Here is a 23,058-nt window from a genome sequence, read left to right on the forward strand (position 1 = left end):
AAGGCTTAATCGGATAAATGGTCCTCGTGGTCATAAGGTATTCGGAAGATAGCCCCTATGGTAAAAAAATTTGGATTTAAACCCCTGTGTTCTAAATCTGTTAGGATTTATACCCAAAATTAAAACTTCCGTCATTCCTCCGTTAGTAGCATGCACGTGAGTCTCATATGTGATGATAAGATGGTCATTTCATAGTTAGTAGCATGCCAATAGCTTAGGTAAATCCCTCATGACGTTCCCAATTCTAAAGCATGAACAAAACTCTTTTATTGAAAACAGAGGTTTGGTTCGTGTTTGAAAAGCCACATCGATGGCTAAGCGAAGAATTGAGGGAGACGTCGCACCAACATACTCAGGTATTGCTACAATCTTGATAACTTTAGGTGATTGTTCTATTTTGAAAATGGTTTGTTCGTAATCGTATCCACCATGTGCGGTTTTATGCTTGAAAGTTTTTTTCTTTTTTCCAATCTGTCTCCTCCTTATTATGCTTCAAAGGCTTTTCTTTTTTTTCAGTCGGTTTCTTCTTTTTGTCTAGTCGGTCTCCTCCTTATTATGCTTGAAAGTTTTTTCTTTTTTCCAATCGGTCTCCTTCTTAGTGGTATATATAGGGGTTTATGTGTAGGGTTCTGAAAGGGAAGAAGGCAACAAAAGGAATGAGGAAGGGATGCATCTATTGGGAGACATCTTCTCTGAAGGATGTTTTCTTTCTGCGTTTTTTCACACTTCAGATTTGGTAAAAAAATAAATAATTAATTAAAAATAATTAATTAAATCCGAAAACAATTAATTAATTTAATTATTAGAGCCCGAGCCCAAGCCCAGAGCCCTAAGGCCCGTGAGCCTAATTTTAGTCTTTAAGGCCTATCACTCTAATATCTTTCTATAAGGGACAAAACCTTATAAAGTGAGGAAACCTTTTGGGAATGGCCAATGTGGGACAAAAAAATTTCTACTCAAAATTTCCAACAATTAGCACTTCAAAAATCTCATTTTACACTCTTCTGTATTTTTTCTTTCCAAATATAGAAAGTTTGGAGTGTAGAATGAGATTTTTAGAGTACCAATAACAATTCCCTAAATTCATTATATTTTAATCACCATGTTCTACCCGCATTTGTGTTCTTATCTTTTGAGATTTGGCTTGTAGCCGTGTCTGCGTGTCGCATGTCGCCGCATCAAGATCCATACAAGATAGATGTTGATGGGTCCTAAATTGGTCTTGAGGGAACGTGGGCAGCAATGTAAAACAACTAGCGAATCAGGTCATGCAACAGCTAGAAAATGCATCTAATTGGCTAAAATTTTTATTAAGAAACTAGTTTTCCTTCGATGCTATCCATTGCAGATCAACACATCACTCGATCCACACAAACATGCCACATATGGGTCTCCTCAGCTTGATAACTGTTGTCATTATGAAATTAAATCCAAGTGACATCTGAACGTGTTAGATATTTTTCAAGCTAAATGAGGTTTCTGGAAAGGTCCGACTGGCCGGGAATATTGAGTGACCGGTAGGATGAAGGCAGAACCCATGTCTAAGGAAAGCTGATACGGACGACCAGTCCGATGGGAGCGACTGGTCGTCTTAGTATGCATAATTTAAGTTATTGCACATCTTTGAAGATGCAGTTGTGTTTATTCTGATTAAAGATTTAATACTCCGCCGTATATATTATGAAAATCACTCTAAGTTTGAAATTAAATTCAAATGATTAGACATGTCTTTTTTAAAGTAGTGCTTCTTAATCATAAGGTGCAAACCAGGAGATGCAAGGCTTTCCATGATTGTCTAACCACTTCAGAATGGGACACTTAAACCTCCATAAATAGTGGATGAATTTTGGAAGACCGTAGAATGAACAACCTATCAATATCCCCTACAAGCAGGCTTCTAATATATCCACCTTTTTACTGAAAAGCCAAAGCAATGAGAACAATTTTCTGCAAATTTTGTTCTTGGTTCAAAACTTTGTTCTTTGTTATCTCTTATGTGAACTTTGACAAATAATAGGCGTAAGGTCAAGTTTCATTGTATATGTAGAGCTTATTTGCATATCCCTTTACACACTAAATGTGAAGGCGAATAAAGTTTGAAAGATAGCATATTTATGCATGGCTTGAAGCAATCTTTCATCCTGTCATAACCATTCCCACATTTTCCAGAAATTTTTCCAACAGAATGTACTTCATTGTTGCTATGAGTCGTACACAACACATGATTGATCATCATTCTAGGAACCTTCTCTAGGAGGTGTTAGAGAACGTTTTCTTTGTTGACTGCGGAGTTTACGTACAAAAACTCATATTACTGAATGCTACCTTATAACAGGAGTCGTAATATTCACCTCTCACTTCATAACTACCATCTCCAATCTCTCTTATTAAACATAAGAGGAAATTGTAGAAATGGTTCCTTAATTTTAATTCAATTGGAGTAATGATCTCTTAACTTTAATTCAATTAGAGTAATGATCCCTTAACTAAAAATATGTGACTATTGGTTCGTTAACTCATCAAAACGTACAGCTATATCATTTTCAGTCAACTCCGTTAGAACTTCCGTCCAAATAAGTCACGTGCCACACATGTAAGGCTAAATCAAGGGGTAATTATGGAAACCAACTAAGAAAAATTGTAGCAATGAACCTTAATTTTAACTCAATTAGAGAAATTGTCCCTCAGCTAATTTAATTCAATTAGAACAATGGTCCTTTTAATATGATTCATTTTGACTGAAGTTCTGATAAAGTTGACACAAAGGACCATAGTTATACGTTTTGGTGAATTAAGAAACCAATGATTAGAGATTTTTAATTAAGGGATCATCGCTCCAATTGTGTTAAAGTTGAGGGACTATTGCTACAATTTTCTCACAACATTAAGACACATTTGTCATTTAGTACTACAGTCTAATAGTATTTCTCTTCACTTGTAAGTGAGAAGTGTTAAGTTCAATTCTGCCAAAGGTAAATTTGAACCATATTATTATGGTTTGCTCATTGTGAGGTTTAGTCCACTCCTCTACCTCTTAGGTAGACAATACTTTTTATTAAAAAATAAAAAACACAGTCTACAACGGTCCACCAACTGCTCAAGTACTTAATAAATTCAGTTATTTGTCACTTGAACCAAAAAAATTGTGCAACTGAGTAGTTTAAGATGCAGTCTACTCTCCAAACTATATATAATATAGTTCCTTGGTTGAGACTCGAGAGGGCAAAGCTTCCAAAGCATTTGGAGGCCTGCTGTTTGACATTTTAACAGTTGTACTAATCCAATGTTACAAAGCTATATTATATAAAAAAAAAACTAACCAAAAATTCTCAAAAACTTTAGCTTTAATCAAAAGGACAAAATAGTATTGTAAATGAATAATACCAGGAGTGACATTTCATAATAAAAATGTTCTTAACATTAAAAGTGAACAATACCAAGATTGTTTAATTAAGACTTACTATTATATATCCAAACTATATATAATATAGCTTCTTAGTTGAACAGTTGTGCTAATCCTGAATGTTTAGCTAAATTTTGTCAGTTTAGCTAGTTCTACATATAGTCTTTAAATACCAAATTTGTTAATTGTTGGGTTAAAATAGGTAGCTCCTGTTGTAATGTAATATGTGAATTGCCCACATGAATAGTTAATTACTATTCATCCAAAGAAAAATCAGATGGATTATTATTCATAAGAAGAAAAATGGATAGGTTACTATTCATGCACAATATTTCACTATTCATTTGAGGAAAGTCTGTAAAGTGAATAGTGTTGCTATAGATGAGAGCATACGGAAGAAAGAAGATGTGAGAAGAAGAAGAAAGGGATGAGAGAAAAACTTACAGAGGAAAGAAATAGGAGTTATGGAGGAAAAGGAAGAGAAGAGGAAAGAAGAGAGATGCAAAAGAAATTACCAATAAGCCAGGCTATAGAGAAAAGAAAAAATATTGAGAGTTATTTTGTACTCCTATTATTTCAAATAATGAAATAAAGTACTATTGTTGCCTCGATGACGTTGGCACACTTGCCAAATCTCATAAATATTGTGTCTTATTTACTTTATTCCACTGCACACATATCATCAACTTTACAACACGTTAACAACACGAGGAGCTCTCGTGTTGGTGAAAAGCACAACGCTATAAATCCGGTGAAGCACTACCTACCTCTCACCTATGTCGGCTGGAATCTCGCAAAGAAGAAAATTTTGTCATCTCATCTTCATATCTTTGTATGACTAATTTTCTTAAAGTAAATATACATTTGGTTATATAACTATTATCATTATTATTGGCAGAAAATCTGACAGCCATATAAACAGCCTCTAAACTCCAACTTGCGGACCACGAATTGAGCTACTTCCTCATTAAAAGTTGTTCGTCTTCCCAGTACCTATAACATATCAAATTTTCAGAAAATTCCAACGGTGTGATCGTCATATATGTCTGAAAGGCCAACCCAGTTTCCAATTCGGCAAAAAATTGGACAGCCATCTTATGAGTACCGAAACTCCTTTTTCAGTAGCTCAGATCTAAATTGTTTCTTTATGAAAGTTGTTCGGTATCCTCCTATCCATATCATACTAAAATTTGAGCCAAATCTAACAGTTTGATCTTCTCAAAAGTCACAGGCACTACTCTTGACTCCAAAACTTATGGGAACCATTTCAATTTTTTCGAAACTCACTAGAGGAGTAACACCAATTGGGAGTTATTGTTACTATTACTTCCTGGGTAACCAAAAGAACTTAGAACTGTGAAATGTAAAATAAAAAAGATGAAACAAAAGAAAGTGGCAGACAAAGAAAAAAAAATGATGAAGACTTAATCATTGCCTTTTCTGTTTTGGCATATTTATGTGAATGGTACTGGTTTAAAGCCTTATCCCAAGTTTTATTTATTTATAGTGGGTGGAATTATTACCTTTTGCTTTAAAGCTTTGATATTTATGTGAATAGTGCTGAATCAAAGCCCTTGTCACAAGTTTTATTTACTTAAAAAATAATTTATTTATCATGACTGGAATTACCGCCTAATTTATTTAGTGTACTACATTTTATGATAAGTATATAAAAGGACCCGAAGTTCCTTGATCAAATTAGAACCTGAAGTTTCTTGATCCTCATCATATAAAATGATTGGACCCGAAGTTCCATCATTAAAAAAGATCAAACATGAAGTTCCTTGATCATCATTGTATAAAAAAAATTGGACCCAAAGTTCCTTAATCAAATCAAAACCTGAAATTTTTGAATCAACTGAGAGAACAACAGTTCCTCAATTAAATTAAAGTGAAGGTCATAAGCGCCTCAGTCCACAGACTATTAAATGAGGGCCATAAGTTCCTCAATTCATGTACAGATTAAGTATGGGTATGAGTTCCAAAAATATGAACCTAAAATGATGTCAATATTGAGAATAAATTTCAAGTCCTTATGAATAATATTTTGACCTGAAGTTCAAAATATGAATAATGTTAAGAATTTGAAGTTCTAACATTTTGTGTAGACATGTGTTATGTGTGGTATGAGTTAATTATCGCAATTTCTGTCATACCTAAATTTCTTCTTTTTGAGAATAAGGAATGGTGAACTTAGCAAAGCTCGATTTTGTGACCATCGACATCTTACAGAAGAGATACTTTCATGAATTCATAATGCTCGAGAATTCATGTGGAAGCATATGATATTAGAAAAAAATCTTTGCTTAAAGGCTCATTGATTCATATTAATGGAACTAGAAGTTTCCATAGTTTCCTATATCTAACAAACTGAACTAGAAGTTTCAGGCATGTATAAAACCAGAAGATAAGGAATTTTCCTATATATATATATATATATGTATGTATGTATGTATATGTATATGTATATACACACACACACACATACATACATACATACATACATACATACATACATACATACATACATACATGTGCATACACATGAGTTACAACTACAAAAACAAACAAATGGGGGGGGGCCTTCACAAAGGTTGCTCATGTGAAGCCTCAGTACTTGGCAATACCCTAGAAGGGGGAGACACTGGAGATTGATCATGTGACACCCGAGTACTTGGCAAAACACCAGAAGGGGAAGGCATCAGTTGCCTTCGGAATCTAGCCACAAATCTCTGGTGATCACTTTGAATCCAACTTTCGGATTCCTGCAGCTGGTCGAGTTTTCTTTTCATGCTTGTCTAGAAAATATTTGCAAGTTTGTGCAACTCTTTATTCTCGTGCTTGAGCCCTCTAATTTTTTGTCTAAGATTTGCCACCTCAGCCATTAATGTTTCAACTTGGTGAGTTCGAGTAAGTAGACGTTGGCTCATGTTGGATATTGAACCTGCACATTGAACAATAAAAGTCAAAGAGTCTTGAACAGTCAATTCATTAGACCTTTTTGAAAGTATTATTTTGTCTCTAGGAGTGAGAAGGTTCCTAGCTACTACTGTAGCCATTATATCATCCCTCATTACACAGTCTCCAACCGTAAGAGGGCCATTAGAAGATAAAAAGGACGGGCTCCATATATTATTCTGACGTGGCTCGTGTGTATCTCCTCCGAGACTCAAATCTAAACAAAGGTTGGATGGGCAAGCCATTTTCAAAAATGATGAAAGAAAAAGGTTGGATAGATTGAAATCTCATAAATACAACAGAGATAATTTTCATAGGTGGGCAACCTTTAAAGCGTGCATTTGAATACAATTGATACCCCTATAAAAGGAGAGGCAACACAACCACCTGTTCAAAAATCGAAGAAACACCACTCTCCAAATTTCAAAAGCCGGATTTTCCTGAATAAAGTTTGTCAACATTTCTTAGACGCAATCTCAATTTTATGGATATCAAGGACAACTCTATCAAAATATCTCTGGCAAAGTGAAATGCGTAAAGTTCACTATTCTAACTACACCACTGTTGCCAACAAGCGTGGGTGACAAGGCCACATCCGCACCACTACCTGCTATTGGGAAATCCCTAGATATGTCGACCTTAGACCTCCATGGCAAGGCACACCTTAAAAGAATAGTTCGTTACTATTCATCCAAAGAAAAATCATATAGATTATTATTCATATAAAGAAAAACATATGGGTTACTATTCATGCACATTATTTCACTATTCATTTGAGGAAAGTTTGTCAAGTGAATAGTGTTGCTATAGTAATCTTTTGCCTATAAGATGAGAGCATATGGAGGAAGGAAGAAGTGAAAAGAAGAATAAAGAGATGAGAGAAAAAACATTCAGAGGAAAGAAAGAGGAGTTATGGAGGAAAAGGAAGAGAAGAGGAAAGAAGAGCCGGAAGAAATTACCAGTGAGCCAGGTTAGAGAGAAAAAAGAAAATAATGAGAGTTATTTTGTACTTCTATTATTTCAAATAATGAAAGAAAATACTACTGTTGTCCCGATGACGCAGGCATACTTATTAAATCTTGTAAATATTGTATGTTATTTACTTTATCATACTGCACACATATCGTCAACTTTACAACAGCTCCAAGTTTAAATCATGAAGAGCAAATTTGGAAAGATGGAGGTGTAGCAATGTATACACGAAACGAAACATGCCTCATCATCCCACTTTTATTTTGGCCACATTATTCCATTCTGATATACCCTCACCGATTTACGGCTTTTTGTTTTTGGCCCCACACTCAGACACTCCCAACAAATTCTAGCCTAAATTATCATAGAAGAATTGCTAGCAAAACTCGCCTTGCCAAGATTCTCTCCTCGAGGTCTTCACGTGTATTCTCTCTTCACAACTTTAATGTGTATTCCACTCAATCGAAGAAATGGAATACACGCAGAGAAGAAAGAAAGGAATTTTCTTTTTAAAACTTGTCCAACCGTTGGCCAAAGCAAAACAAAAATGTTGAATGCTTGGCTCAAATATGTCTTTACGATCCGTGTAAAAATTATCGTTTCAGATAATTAATTAAAACTAACGCTTTTGAGTCAATCAACAATGATTAGACGACAGTTCGTATCAAATTTTTGTATATTACTATTCACATGTTTATTTTTACTGCTACACGTCACCTAGCCTCATTCATTAAATCGAATAAATTTAAAAAACCAAAAATCATGTCTAAAATTTAGCATAGCTATGAGAAGTTCAGTGACAAAAATATCTCATGTTTTGACATAGTAATTCATAGCATGAACATTCGATCGCAAGCACGCTGCGCGAAGATGCGTGTGAGAAGGAATTTCTGCTCATACTTTAGGAGTCAACTTGAACTCAACGAAAACTACGAGACAAACTTTCAAAAACATCCAAACCCATAAGCCATCATTAAGATTATAACAACTTCATTAACAACATGATCAAGAAAAAAAATAAATTAAAGAAATTATTGGGTTGCTAATTAATTAAGTAGAGGAACAAGAGTTTTGACTATCTCTAGGAGATTGCAGAGGAAACAGAGGCAAAAGCTCAGGAGTGTGGTCAGTCGTCCCTCTGGGTGTACTTAGCGGACTTGGGTGCAAATAGAACCCCTTCCCAGCAATGGCTCGATCTTCCTCTTCACACAGAGACGCCGGCGGCGTCCTCGGGCTCCCACGTCCCAGAAAATCCAGGGTCGAAACGGGCGACGCCATCACCATCTCATGGTTCCCAAAACCTATAAACCCTGCTCCCACTCTGGGCAGCCTGCCGCAGGGCCCACACGAGGAGGATGATGGGGTTGCTGCGGCGGCGGTGTTGAGGTTGAGGCTGAGCTCGAGCTTCTTGGTGGCGTGTCTGCGCTCGTGGAGCTTGAAAGCCGGTCGCCGGGGCCCCATTTCGGAGGCGGTGGGAGGTTTGGGGGTGGAGTAGCGGGCGGGGAGGGTGAGGGGTAGCTTTGGGGCAGATGGGTCTTCGGGTGCTCCGGTCAGTCTTTGGACGACGGCCCGGAAAGTTGTGGGGTCGGCTTGGACGTAAGTTGTGTTGGACGAGTTGGGGTCGGACCCGTAAGTGGGTGAGTTGACCATTGTATAAGCCAAAGTGGATTTCTAGAGAGAGAGGGGCGGAAGGGAGAAGAGAGAGAAGGATGAAAAACAAAACGGGAAGAGGGGGGGCATCGAATGTGGGGGTTTTATCATGGTTTTGGGGGAGGGAGAGAGGGAGAGAGAGAGAGAGAGAGAGAGAGAGAGAGAGATTGCCTTTTCATTTAGTTTTTATATATTTTTGTATGAATTTGTTTTGTATGAGTTATCTGGGTTGTTGGTGAGTTGCTTTACTTTTTACTTTTTTTTTTGGGGGGGTGGTGAGAAATTTTTAATTGTGACGGGAACACGGATAGTACATCATGTGTTTTTATGTAAATGGAAGAAAATTTTAATTTTTAAATTATTAACCTTTTAATACACATTACTCACTATTTATATAAAAACACGTGATGTATTATATCGTGTGATGATGACATTGAAAAATCTTTTCGTGGTATGAGGTGGAAATGTCAGGTATTCGGCGAAAGTCAGAGGCAGAATCCAAAATATAAATTTATTTCTCGTGAATTAGGCAGCTACGGACAGAAAGCAAGAGAGAGAGAGAGGAACCCACTACGAACGTGATGCAGTTGGGTAAGTTTATTTTCTATTTTCCAAGACTCCGCCTTTTCACTTTATGGGCTCAAAGTCAATTATACTAGTTTTGGTTCCAACCAAAGTAGAATATTTGCTCTTAGATTAGCAATTTTTCTTCAGCATTTCGGAAAGCATTTTTGCTCACCGTTAAATGGTGGTAATGCTTATCATTTTACTCACGTGAATTTGAAAATGCTCACCTCCTGTTATGTAAAGATTTCAGAGTAGAGTTACTTTTTTATTGGAAAAAAAAAACCCAACCCAAGAAGATCTAAAAATATGAACATACCCCCTAGAAAGAGTTATTTATTACTAAAAAACGGTCTGTATCACGGATGAGACTCATTTTAATTAATCGGCGATAGAGTAACACAAGTGTCACATTGTTTAATTTTTTCTCGTGACAATTTCTTGAGTAGAAATTTATGTGACAATTGGAAATAGACAATTGTCAACCTATGTATATGTAAAGAGTTTGACGAAGACTCGAAAATTTGGACGTCGTAGAGGGAAAGGGGTGGCAATTGTGGAAAGCAAATATCGAAGCAACAAGAAGACTAATAAATGAGATAAGCCTCCACTTTTGATGGTCTCGCACTCTTTCTTTGCTTTGTGTACGTTTTTGAAACTTCTGCCAAGCTTCCCATAAAGTGCAGCACAGGCATGATGCGACTTTATGATGTTCATAATTAGCAGAAAGACAAATACACTATGTCATAATTAAAAACAATGATAATTGTGGTTAATTAACGAGCGATTGGACTATTTTATGATGTTCATAATTAGCGGAAAGACAAATACATTTTGTCATAATTAACAACGATAATTGTGGTTAATTAGCAAGCGATAGGGCCAAGTAAATAGAAAGTCAATAATGTTTTTTTTTTCCTTAAAAAGGGTATAGGTTAGTGGCTTTATCATGGTAGTCTATCTTTTCAGAAGCCAAAAAGATTAACATGGTCATTTCAGCCTTCTTTGGCCACCCTTGTGCGATTTACCAGCGTCAGAAATTGAACCTAGAACGTGTCCATGTAGAATACGAGCTGGGATTCGTCTCAACCACTGAACTACCCTGTAATGGTTGAAACTTAATAATGTTGAGATAAAGAAAAATAATTTTTAACTTGAGTGAGGCGGTGTGATTATTCGTAAGTTATTTGTCATACAAACATTCGATTTTTCTAGTTGTATTATTGTTACAACTAATCTTATTTGATCATATCTGATATGAGATTTGATCTAATCATACAATACTGACGGAGCTTCCCTCGCGACCAAACAAGTGTAGTGTTTTGAATTTGAAATTGTTTTGAAGGTGGTAAATGTAACGAATGGGGCTAGCTGGCATTGAATGATGAGTCATGGAGGTCAGCTAGGCATTGAAACAAGAAACGAGGAGAGACTACGCAGTCTGTCTGAAGCCTCAGCCTTCTCTCAGACTCTCAGAAATAGCTTCTTCTTTTTCTTTTGAATTTTACTTGTTTATTAAATTATTGGATTTTGTGGCTAAATTTGTTTCTCTTCCTGGTCTCTGAGGTTTCTTGGTTTGTTTGCGTGAAGTTTCCCCTTTGACATTTAGGCAGAAACAATAATGTTTGTTACAGCTTTCTCTATAATTTTCCGTTCTGTCTTTTGACTTTGCTTTGGTGCAACTAACGGATTCACCTTATCCCGTCCTAATTCAATAGTATATAATTTTGGGTAAAAATATAATAAAACTAATAAAAAATGCTTGAAAATTTTGAGTTTTAATGATAAGGATAAAATAAAAGGTAAAATGAAAAGTACTAGGATTGACTTTTTAGTATAAAAATATAGTTTTTCGTTAAAGTAAACAGTACTGTGTGTTTTTCGTTGAAACTCCCTAAAAATATTTACACGTCATAAGACATTATTGATCTAAAATGTTACGTATGAGTCATCAGAATGATGATTTCAGTAATCTAGTTTGTTTACTTTACTCTTCTACCTCCTCTGTACGTGGATTGTGGATTGCTTTGTTGGGTTGGTTTTGTTTTGCGTACTTTTTGACGTTTGTAGTTTTCGTGTTTTAGTGGAAGTCTTCCCTGTTTCTTTCACCGGCCAACCTCCTAATTTGCTCTATTTCTACTCCCTCTCCGCTCTCCCACTTCTAAATTTTCTTTCCTATTCTGCTTTAATTTCCCCTTCATATGAATGCCAAATTAACAAGCAAGAAAATAGTTGATTGATTGAGAATTTCAACGACATGGGATCGATAGTTCAGTTTGATATGTATGTTATTGTTACATACATGGAAAGTGGAAAGATAGTTTTCTAGCCAAAAACAAATTTGATGAATGTACCATTGCTGCAACTGTTTGGGCATGGTTTTTACACCTGAGCCAAATATTACTATATACAAATAATACATAATATAATATTTTTAGAGGCGAGCCTTCTTGTAATGAAAAAGTTGCTTCTTTTCAAAAAGAGAAAGTTCAAAAGAATTGAATTTTTTTGAGATTGAATGCAGTTGCTAATTTATAATCTGGTATGTACAGAATGAAAACTTCATTCTCGATTCTACGAGAATTTTTATAAAAATCTTTCATTTGCTTCTCTTCGATGGAAGTTTTATTTTCCTAGAATGTATCCTAATTTTTGTCCTAATTTTTCTTCCGATGATCGATTCAACCTCTGATAAAAAAGATATACCCTGATTATACTTCATCTCTTCAACAAGTTTAGTAATGAGCATAACGGTCCAATTGTTCTGATGGAGAGAAGAACCTACAATTAGCTTTTCGGAAAATTTCCAAACAAGCAATTTCTTATTTTACTATGTTCAAATATATAATATAATATATTTAGAGACGAGCTTTCGTGTAATGGAAAAGTTTCTTCTTTGTGACCCAAAGGTCACTGGTTCGAATCGTAAAAACAGATTTTTTGCAAAGTAAAAATAAGACTGCATACGATAAACGTTCCTTCTAGCCCCGTAAAACTGGATAGCTTGTTGACTTGGAGTGTGAACCAGTGAAAAGAGATTTCATTCATTGAAAAAACTGGACAAAAGATTACAAGTGATGATAAAAGGGGAACAAAAAGATGACAGACTTTGTCCAGTATCGGAAAGCAACAAAGATATAATCCAAGGGGGCTCATCTGCTTGGTTGCCAAACCCATTGATGTTATTAATATTTTGTTTAAAGTTAATATAAAGAATAACTAATGAAAAGAGTTTAAAAACTTTAAGTTTTAACGAAAATGATAAAATAAATAGTACCATAATTGACTTTTTAGTGTAAAAATGTGATTTTTCGTCAAAATGAACAGTACCGAAAATTTTTCGTTAAAGTTCCGTTGGGTTGAAAATTAGGTGTTGGTTTATTATTTAATTTAGAAAACTCATAGCCTAATAATTTAATTTACACTAAAAATGATTAGATTCAGCATAGGGTACCACTAACATCATGTCTCACTGGTATTATCTCTAACTTAACCATCTATTACCAGGTGTGAGGTTTTTTACTCAGTATAATAGTATCATTGAACCTCTCACATACAAATTATATATTATTTTGTTATATGTCCAAGGTTAGACTCTATTCTCCAACAAAAAATACTCCGAATGATATTGTTGGTTTTCTGTCAAAAATTACCCATCATGTCACTCAGCACAATCTACTAGTAAATTGGCACAGTGCAAGAAAGATATAGAGTTGCGACACAAACACAAGTGTTTAGGGAAAGAGATTTGGAGCAAAAATAACCCTCACAAAAACAACATATTGGGTTACTATAAATTTATATTCCTATTGTTGCTCTAAAAAACAATATATTGATACAGTATCAGCATTAAGTAGCGGAAATTTTCATCAAAGAGGGCTAGAAAAGATTAAATTTTCTGAGCAGGGTTAAATTTGACTGGTGAGTTTGTAAAAGGGCTACTAAAGCTATATTCCTTTTCTCTTTTGGTCTTTATAAAGGGAAGAGGATCCGGTCCGGATCTCTCCCATCAAATGTCTAGGATCAAGTGATTTGGACCATTGAATTTTGATCCAACGGTTAATTATTATTATAACTTTTAAAGGAACTTCCTATTTATAGCTGTTAGATCAAATTTCAACAGTCCGAATCACTTGATCCTGAACCTTTGATGGGAGAAAACCGGACCGGATCCTCTTCCTTCATAAAGATTTATGCTTCAAATTGATAGCATTTCAGCTTTCTTAAGTTCCAGATAACCTAAAAAAATGTGCTTATTCTCTTCCTTTAAGCATATATGCTACTATTTTCATTAGCTAGGTTACCTGTTATTTCTTATTAACCACAGACCGAACACTTGTCGAGTCCGTGGCCATTGGTGACTATCAACGGTGGAGATTCGACGACGGCTCCTTTAGAGTTTGATACTCCTCAATCACCAAAGAACAATATTCCTACATTCTCCTTCTGCGAAGTCAAAAGGTCACTTATCATATATATATGTCATCTGTTTGGATTCCTAGAAAGCATGGTAGATGATTCCCGGGGGAACAATTTAATCATTTGAACCATGTGTTGATGTACGTAGAGGACAATATCGTTGCAAGTACTTTTAGTGAAAATGTTTTCAGGTTCCAAAAACACTTGAAGTATATTTAAAAAAAATAAAAAAATAAAAAACAGCTGCTATGCGCACATAATCAGTTGCCAAAAGCACTCGGGACTAATGACTGCTTTTTATTCTGAAATTTGTGTACATATCATATTACTGTATTAACTAAGAAATTCTAAAAGCAGTTCACCACTTTGAAACCAAACATTCAATACCTCCACTTAAGAAAACTATTGACATTATTTCTGTGAAGCCAAACTATGTCATTCTTGCTACACAAGTAGAAAGCATCAGATGGATTTGAGAAAATCAAATCGCTGAAAGGGCCGACTGGGAGGGACACGGAAGAACATATCAATCCACGAACCATATATTGTCAAGAGCAGATTGTCAGGGGCAGGATATTCCTGCATTTGGTGCAAACAAAGATTTGATCCTCGAGTTGCGATTTATTTTGCTCCCATATGTCCTATGGAAATCTGCGCAAGGGAGAACCCATCATCCCAAAGCTAAGCAAGAAAGAAAGACAGAAAACTTTAAGGTAAAAGAAGTGAGAAGAGTACATCAAAGTGAAAGATCGGCCAGGTCAAAGGTTCTTGAAATAGCCTTAAACCATGAGTCCAGCTTCTTCTTCCTCAACTCTTCATCTAATTTTGGACGGAAAATGGATGGAATTCTTAGTCCTCTCTTCACAAGCGAAAATCTCCTTTTCGCTCCAAACACCAACAGCTAATCCAGCAGCATAGGCTGCTCCGAGAGCTGTTGTCTCAATGTCAGCTGGTCTTACCACTGGGCTCCCCAACAGGTCCGCCTACAGAACAACAAAACAAAGAATAAATTCAATCATTAACAGAATACAAAAAGGTTTCACAATACACGGAGAAGATCATATAGCAATGTAGGAACACCTTTTTTTTCTTTTTTCTGATCTGTATTTCATAAAAATTATTTAATAAACACGATGTCCACTGGCATTTCATTCAAGGAGATAGGGGTAAGGCAAAGATATCTACTCCTTTTACATGTTTGTCATAAAAATTATGAGCAACGAATATGTATTTTCAAACTTCTTTATACAAACAAATGTAGTTGAACACTCTTTACTAAGAATGTAGAAGCAAAATTGCAGTCTTCGCATGTTTTCATATCAAGCAATAGTTATATATATATATATATATAATTCCATAAGGAAAGCCGAGGATGGTTTGTTGGTAAAGGAATGAGTGGAAAGAATTGAACTTCTCCATTATCTGACGTACTGGAGAAAATGTCAAATATGTATTTTCACCATCAATTGTTGGATTACACAACTAATGGCTATTTTGACATGAGGACAACATGCTAAGAGTATGCCAAGGAAACCACAATTGCTAAAGTAATAGAAAGATACAAAAACAAATATTTCCATGGATGTTTCAAAAACTAGAGGGAACAAAGAGAAGGCTTGTAAACTAGACACAAGAAGAATGAAAAGGAAAGAATATGTGGGTAAAACGGTGGATTTGATTAAAACTGAACTACATACTGCGAGTTATAGCATAAAATATGAAAAAAGGCCCGAACCTGAATCTGCATTAGAAGGTTATTAACAGTAGCACCACCATCCACTCTGAGCAGAAATTCCCCCTTCTCGTTCTTAGCCTCTCCCTTTTCCCCAGCATCTTTGTGCATTGAATCCAACACATCTTTGACCTGGAAACACATACTCTCTAGCACTGCTCGACAAATGTGAGCCTTGTTTGTAAACCTTGTAATACCAATGCAAACCCCACGAGCATCATCACGCCACCACGGAGCAAATAATCCATTGAAGGCAGGCACAAAATAAACTCCACCTGTGGACTCAACCTGTAAAGCCAAATCCTCAATCTCACTCGCGCTCTTAATGATCCCAAGACTGTCTCTAAGCCACTGAACTGCAGCTCCAGCAATAGCAATCGATCCCTCTAGAGCATAATTTGTCGGAGCTTTAGGGCCAAGTTTGAATGCCAAAGTGCTTAGAAGCCCATGCGTTGACTGAATTATCTCTTCACCAGTGTTGAGAAGGATGAAAGCCCCTGTCCCATAAGTGCTTTTAGCCTCTCCTCTCCTGCAAGCTTGCCCTAACATTGCTGCATGTTGATCACCGAGACATCCAGAGATTGGGACACCAGTAATTGGCCATCCTGTGTTAATTTTTCCAATAACCTCAGAGTTACTGACAATTTTGGGCAGAATTTTAGCTGGAATTCCTAACGTTTTCAATATGGTACTATCCCACTCAAGGGTCTTGAGATTCATAAGCATAGTCCGCGATGCATTTGAGACATCAGTGACATGTATTCCTCCCTTGACACCACCGGTTAAATTCCAGATTAACCAAGTGTCTATAGTTCCAAAGAGAGCATCCCCTGATTGCACAGCCTCTTTCACCTTATCCACATTTTCCAACAGCCAGAGCAGCTTCAATGCACTGAAATAGGTGCTTATGGGCAAACCACATGTTTCCACAAAATGAGTTCTTCCCCCGGATAATTCTTTCTCCAATTTTCTGTAACCAAAATAACCGGAAAACTTACAATCATAAGACAACTACCAAAATCTGAAATGAAGATATGAACAGCAGGCGAATTGAAATTTTCTAAAAAACCAAACATGGAAAGGATCGATCATAAAAAAACATTCACGCCGAACTTAAAATACAAATAAGGGAAAATTGGAACATTGGTCCTGAACTTGTCACAATGTGGAGCAATATAGTTCTTTTGGGTAAAACTTCTGTCCTTATTGTGCCTTTAAATCCTTAATCGTGGATGGAAATTCCAACGGATTTTTAGTTTACGGACAAAGCTCCAACTGGACCAAACTCCGGGATCAATGCTCCAATCTTCTCTATAAATAACCCAATCAAATGAGCAGGAATCAAAATTTGAAAATCTAGGAAACCCACCTATCATTGAAATCATCGAAGAAAAGGGTATTGTATTAATACAAGAAAATACACCAGTAGCAGGAAAATCAGTACGGAATTATATCTTAATTATTAATGTTCATCCAATGACCAAACAAAAACACTATCAATATTCATCAAAATCCAAAAAATAACAAAAACCCAATTCAGGATCAGTGAAGCCCAATTGAGAAATCACAATTGCAGATTCTAACTTCAAATGCAAACAATTGCAGACATGAAAAAACAATGAAATAGTGAAAGCAGGTACCTGCAAATAGAACTGGTACGGACATCCATCCAAACAATAGCATTGTAGAGAGGACATCCAGTGGATTTGCTCCAAACCAGAGTTGTCTCTCTCTGATTGGTCAACCCTATGGCCTTGAGCCCACTGTCCACGTTGTGCCCATCAGCTGTGGCCTTGTCCAGCGCCTTCGCCATGCACACTCTCACACTCTCCAATATCTCCATCGCATCATGCTCGACCCACCTGCCCCAAAAAACCCAATTCAGGAAAACATCATATTTCCAAGAAAAAGTGAAAAAAAAAAAAAAAAATGGAGTTTTGATTGATTGATTTGCTTACCCGGCTTCCGGGTAGAACTGAGTGAACTCGACCTGGTGGGACCCAATAGCGCGGGCCGAACGGTCGTAGATTATGAATCTGGTGCTGGTGGTGCCCTGGTCAATCGACCCAATCAACACTTCATCTGGTTTTTTCGACATTTTTGTTTCTGCAAGCTCCAAAGATCCAAACTTTTGTTCTGGATTTCTGAAGAGGAAGAGAACGAAGAGTGAGGATTTTGGGAGAAATGGTTTCTTGGGATTGTGGACAAAGTTTATCCAACCACCATTAATGGGGTTAAATTAAAAAATTACAGAGATTGTATTGGTTGGATAAGATTGATGAAATGAACTATGGAAATACAGAGAGAAAAATTTGGAATTTTGTTTGGGATTTTAGAATTTTAGTGGAGAGCTTCATTATTGGCGGAGAGTATGAGGTTTTAAGTTTGTGTGACGTAGTTTCATTTCCGGACTTGGAGGTAGTTGGTTTTGCAACGACTTTGACCGCTATTGGCATTATATTTATGGCGCCTCTTTTGATTTTGTGACGCACTTTTGCTTGTGATTTTCGGCACGCTCTTGACTTATTGCACACCCTTCTTCACATTCACGGGACTTTCTGATTAATGTTGTAATGCATCTCACGTTCAAACTTTTGAGTCGAGAACTTCGACATCAACTCGAGTATACTGTTATAGTAGTGTATCATGCTAATGATAAATATGAATTGTGGAGCCAAAAATAATCAAGAAAATTATGAAGGTGACACGTGGACTTTTAGGTTAAAATGACAAAATTACCCTCGAGATACATCAGAATTCTCATGCGCATACCATGGACAATAACTGCTCGATCAAGGAAGAGTCAAAGGTGATCAAAATGGTATTTATTCAAATCTCTCTCATCACTCCTCATCAAATCTTTGTTCAAAAGGTAACTCCCAAAACTTCCTATTTAATTTGGGATTAATTACCATGTTAATTGTAAGATATTATTTCACATAATATCTTGCAATTATTTTCCAATTACACCATATATGGCTGGCCATTATTATCCAAATAGGGCCAACCACCCTCTTATAAATACCCCTCTTATCCCATTAAAATGGAGGGTCATCTACTATCCACAAACTCCTAAACCCATTCTTTTCATAATTCTAACTTTAGCATCGGAGATTCTTCGGCTAAAGCCCTTCATTCATCATGGAAGCGTGAGGCTTTTGGCCTTAATCGAAGGTGTGATTATTTTGCAGGTGCATTTTCATCAAAGGAAGAGATGGCCGAAATTTGCATCCACAAATTGGTGATTTCATTGAGAGTTTGATTCACACGCTCGAAGAAGACTCTCACATTCAAAGTTTCTCAATTCTCGTTCATTCATAATTTTTTTAATTCTTTGAATAGACGTAGGAGAAAAATACAATGGCGGGAAAGTCGGAAACCACAACAAACGAAACTTCTTACATTCAAAAATCCAAATCAAATGATAAAGGACGCGATGTAGACCCACCATGACGATTCATGAGACTCATCGCGACAAGAGGAGTAACCTTGCCACCACGGAGCACCACCACCATGGCAGCCATGGCAATTGCCGTGGCAGTGGATAGTGGCAACCAACCCAAGACTCATAGGCCCATAACGTAACGCCAGCCCAAGCCACGCTGAGAAGAGGAAAGGCCCAGTGCCCGCGCACCCCTGTGGCCTAGCCCAAGCTTGTGATCTGGCCATGCCCGCGATCAGACCCGCACCCGCGGTCCAGCCCACTCCCGTGGCTCACCTAGCTGCCCAGACCGGTTCAACTGTCCTGGCTTTAGATTTTCGGACTGACAATTGAACCAGGGGTATTTTCACCCCATTTTTCTGCAAATTTGACACATCTCAACTCAAATCTCGCGCCTAGAGTCCATTGCACTTCTACTACTCAAGGAGACGCATACCATCCAAGCTATTCCATCCCAAATGACGAACAACACTTGTCTCGACAAGTCATAAAGTTAACAAGTGCCCTCGTGCAGCAGACGACCTTGGTGAATCAACTTTTGCAACGAACCGAGATGCAACGTGCCCCAGACAAGGTATCCCAAAGTAAGACAATGGCTGATGACGAATCTCTCCAGCAGCGTCCCAGCAAGCAGTCTTTTAACTATCCATGAACCAAGCGTTCTGGCAATGTACACTCCTGTCTAGACCCCTGAGATAGCATATACTCTCGTCTTAGCATGCAGAGAAGCATGCACTCTTGGTTAGGCCCACGAATGAGCATATATTCACATTTGGGGCCACATTCCGATAATTAACATGGACAACCTACCAATCGAAGTGTTCATTCGTGGCTAGGCCCGCAAGAAGCATCATTTACTTCACATCGGAGTAGGTAGCACGGCGGATGGAAAGAAGCAGTCATTCAATCCGGCTTAAGTTTAACCGGTAACCTGCGAGTGACCCACTCGCCTGCCAGGAATGTACCACATGCACCACAGTCGTGGCATAGACGAGTCAAGCATAAGGAAAAGCAGCCTAGACCAACAGGTCACGACTGAGGGCAGCCGAAAGCTCTGTTGCCCCAGAAAGGAAATTTTCAGGAAGAAGTTGAGAGGCTCCTAATCGCACGATTGCATGGTTTCCAACTTAATAAAGCTACTAACAAAGTACTCCGACGAGACATGACCAACATAAACATGTCACCTTTCATTGACAAGATCGAGTAGACGGAACCATCCCACATACACTGGAGGATACAATGATTACTTCTATTCCAACAAACGCATCAACTCAGCCTAATCGCGCGCCGAATGCAGACAGGTACCAGAAGGACACACCGGCCCAACCACCAAGAACCAGGGGCATGTCTTGTTTTCATCACAACTCCGCGCTCAAAGTCGTGCCTACCTGCTTCACGACCCCCGACCACCCTTGATCTATTACCATGGCTCACAACCGTGTCAATCTTGCACCAAGGCTCCCAGTCGTGCCACCTTCATGCTCCTATCTACGTTGACCAAGCCCACGTTACTTCAAACTTCAAAGCATCCAACGACAGAGCAGAATACAAGGCCTTACTAGCAGCATCTACTAGCGAAAGACTTAGTGGTGAAAAAGCTTGCAATCCATTCAGATTCTCAGTTGACTACAAACCAAGCCTCAGAAGAACACACGATGAAAGGAAGTTGAAGTTTAACTTTAGAATAATACTTAGCCACATAAAGATGAGTAAAAGTTTCTACTCAAAATTGTTCATTGTAAATATATATAACTTCGTGTCTATGATCAGAACCGTTTATATTATAAATCACTCTATAAAGATCGCCTATACTAAAATTCAATTAAAATTTAAGGTTGTTCAGTCATCGGACTATATTACAAACCATCTATTCATTTGTTACAATAAACTGACTACACGATTTTTTGCATATATGATTTTATTTTTGTAGATATGATCTTTATAGAGTGATTGATAATATGAATGGTTCTGATTATAAGTACGAAGCTCTGTTATTCGAATATAAAATTTTTTGAGTAGGAGATCCTATTCATCTTTGAGTAGTGTAAGTATTATTCTTAACTTTATATACAAATCACACATGACGTAAGTGATCTACACTACAGATGGATGTGAAGGCCGCTGGCACTGCATAGGAAACGCAAAGTGATGCTTATTAAAGTAGGATTAGAGCAGCTTAGCAACCTTTACCTGCACAAGATTCAGTTGCACCAATATTTGTTAGTCTTACTTGTCCCAACCATGTCTTTATTTATGAGTATAGTTTTGACAACAATGACTAATTAGTTACGAATATAATTAACTAGTACTATCCTATTTGGCGGTCATTTATGCTTCTTGGGTGTCATTACAACAGATCTAATTGTTAGATGATAGTGTTAAGTACTTGTACTGATATTCTATGTTACTTTAGTTTACGAGAAAAAGATCTAAATTTTGAGTGTAAATGAGCGAGGATAATATCTCTACAAAGCCCCAAGGTACTGTAGCCACACTCCATGACAACATTGTTACATTGGTTAAAAAAATAAGAGTGAAATAACTAAATGTAAAAGATGTGAAGGAAGACATTGTCATGAAAGGGAGAGATTTTTCAATATGTCTCGCACATAGGGTGGTACGCCATATGTCATACAAGTGGAGGAAAGTTTTTTTTTTTTTCTTTTCTTCTAAGTGTCCATCTTCTTGTATAATGACATATGACATATGTGTTCGTGTTTTGCACACACTCTCTCCATGAAAAGAGGGCTCCAAATTATTTGTTGATTATACACACACACATCTATGCTAATATTGAGTTAAAGTTAGGGCTAATTAAGTCTCTAACATAATTACCATCACTAAGCAAATACTAATTAATATCACCGCACAATCACACTGCCACATATCTAAAGCGCTAACACGATAATTGTATCTCACTAAGCGAAGATGCCGATTGCCGGATTCATTTTTAACTTTTGCAAAAAGGACATTTTTCACGTCAAAATCATCCAAAACCCATACCTGCATAAAATTTGAATGTATTTGATAACCGAATGGACAACTTTTTTTAAATTAAACTACCATATGGCCACACACAAAGCGTGAGAAAATTTTTTATTTTTGTTTTTGAAATAAAAGGAGAGAGGAAGGGAGTGGGAAGTTTATTTATTTATTTTTATTTTTTATAATTAGAGATATGTTAGGATTACATATAAGTGAGACTTAAAAAAAAAAAACAAAATTTGGTTGTCTGAAATTACATTTCTACCTCATATTTCTTATTCATGTTATGTTTTAATTAGAGAATTAAACTGGTAATTTTATAAGATTTTGGTTGACAATGAATGTTTTAGTACTTAGTAGAGATAATGGCTTGTCGACATACCGTCAATTATGTGTCGTTATAATTGTAGTAAAAAAAAAAAAAAAAAAGAGTATTAACATTTTATTGATATATTATCAACAAAAGACGGCCGTCGTTTACGTTGAATTTCTGCGTTCTTATATCGTATACAGTGAGACCAACGTCCAACGTTTCAGAGCTTGTCCACCTTTCCCTTGGGATATTGTTTTGTTAACAGAAGGACTTAAAGGGGGCGTTTGTTGCGCCGGACTATCTCGGACTGAATTAGCTTCAAGGACTAAGCTGGACTAGCTTAGACTAGACTAAACTAGACTAACTTAGTGAAGCGTTTGGTGCAGTATTGGACTAAGAAGCTGGATAATAACAAATTATAATATTATATTATTTAATATATAAATTATTAATATTTTATTATGATCTTATCTTTTTCTTCATTTTTTCCTACCATTTCCTCGTTAAATCAGATGAAGTTAGCACCGCCAAAAAATTCATCACCATCCCTAGACCGAGATCTTAGCTTTGAATGCTCGAATCTGTCATGGATTTGAAGAAGCCCAAACAGGCCGAGACTT

At 36.8% G+C, this 23,058-nt stretch overlaps 2 protein-coding genes across 2 annotated transcripts; both read right to left on the minus strand.

Moving 5' to 3' along the window:
- Positions 1 to 8,275: 8,275 nt before the first annotated feature.
- Positions 8,276 to 9,084, minus strand: LOC103928922 (VQ motif-containing protein 11-like). The gene has a single exon (XM_009338041.3). The coding sequence runs from the start codon at positions 8,981 to 8,983 to the stop codon at positions 8,384 to 8,386; it is 600 nt and encodes a 199-aa protein (XP_009336316.2). The 5' UTR covers positions 8,984 to 9,084; the 3' UTR covers positions 8,276 to 8,383.
- Positions 9,085 to 14,243: 5,159 nt separating this feature from the next.
- LOC103930852 (glycerol kinase) lies at positions 14,244 to 18,125 on the minus strand. Its single transcript, XM_048583956.1, is given in 5 exon segments — positions 14,244 to 14,807; positions 14,809 to 14,949; positions 15,702 to 16,668; positions 17,339 to 17,560; positions 17,657 to 18,125. Coding segments are annotated over 5 exon segments (1,575 nt in total). The 5' UTR covers positions 17,797 to 18,125; the 3' UTR covers positions 14,244 to 14,702.
- Positions 18,126 to 23,058: the final 4,933 nt, after the last annotated feature.

This window comes from the organism of the source record quoted next, unplaced genomic scaffold (genome assembly GCF_019419815.1).
Source record: "Pyrus x bretschneideri cultivar Hongxiangsu unplaced genomic scaffold, Pyrus_bretschneideri_v1 Contig20, whole genome shotgun sequence".
Lineage (NCBI taxonomy): Eukaryota > Viridiplantae > Streptophyta > Magnoliopsida > Rosales > Rosaceae > Pyrus > Pyrus x bretschneideri.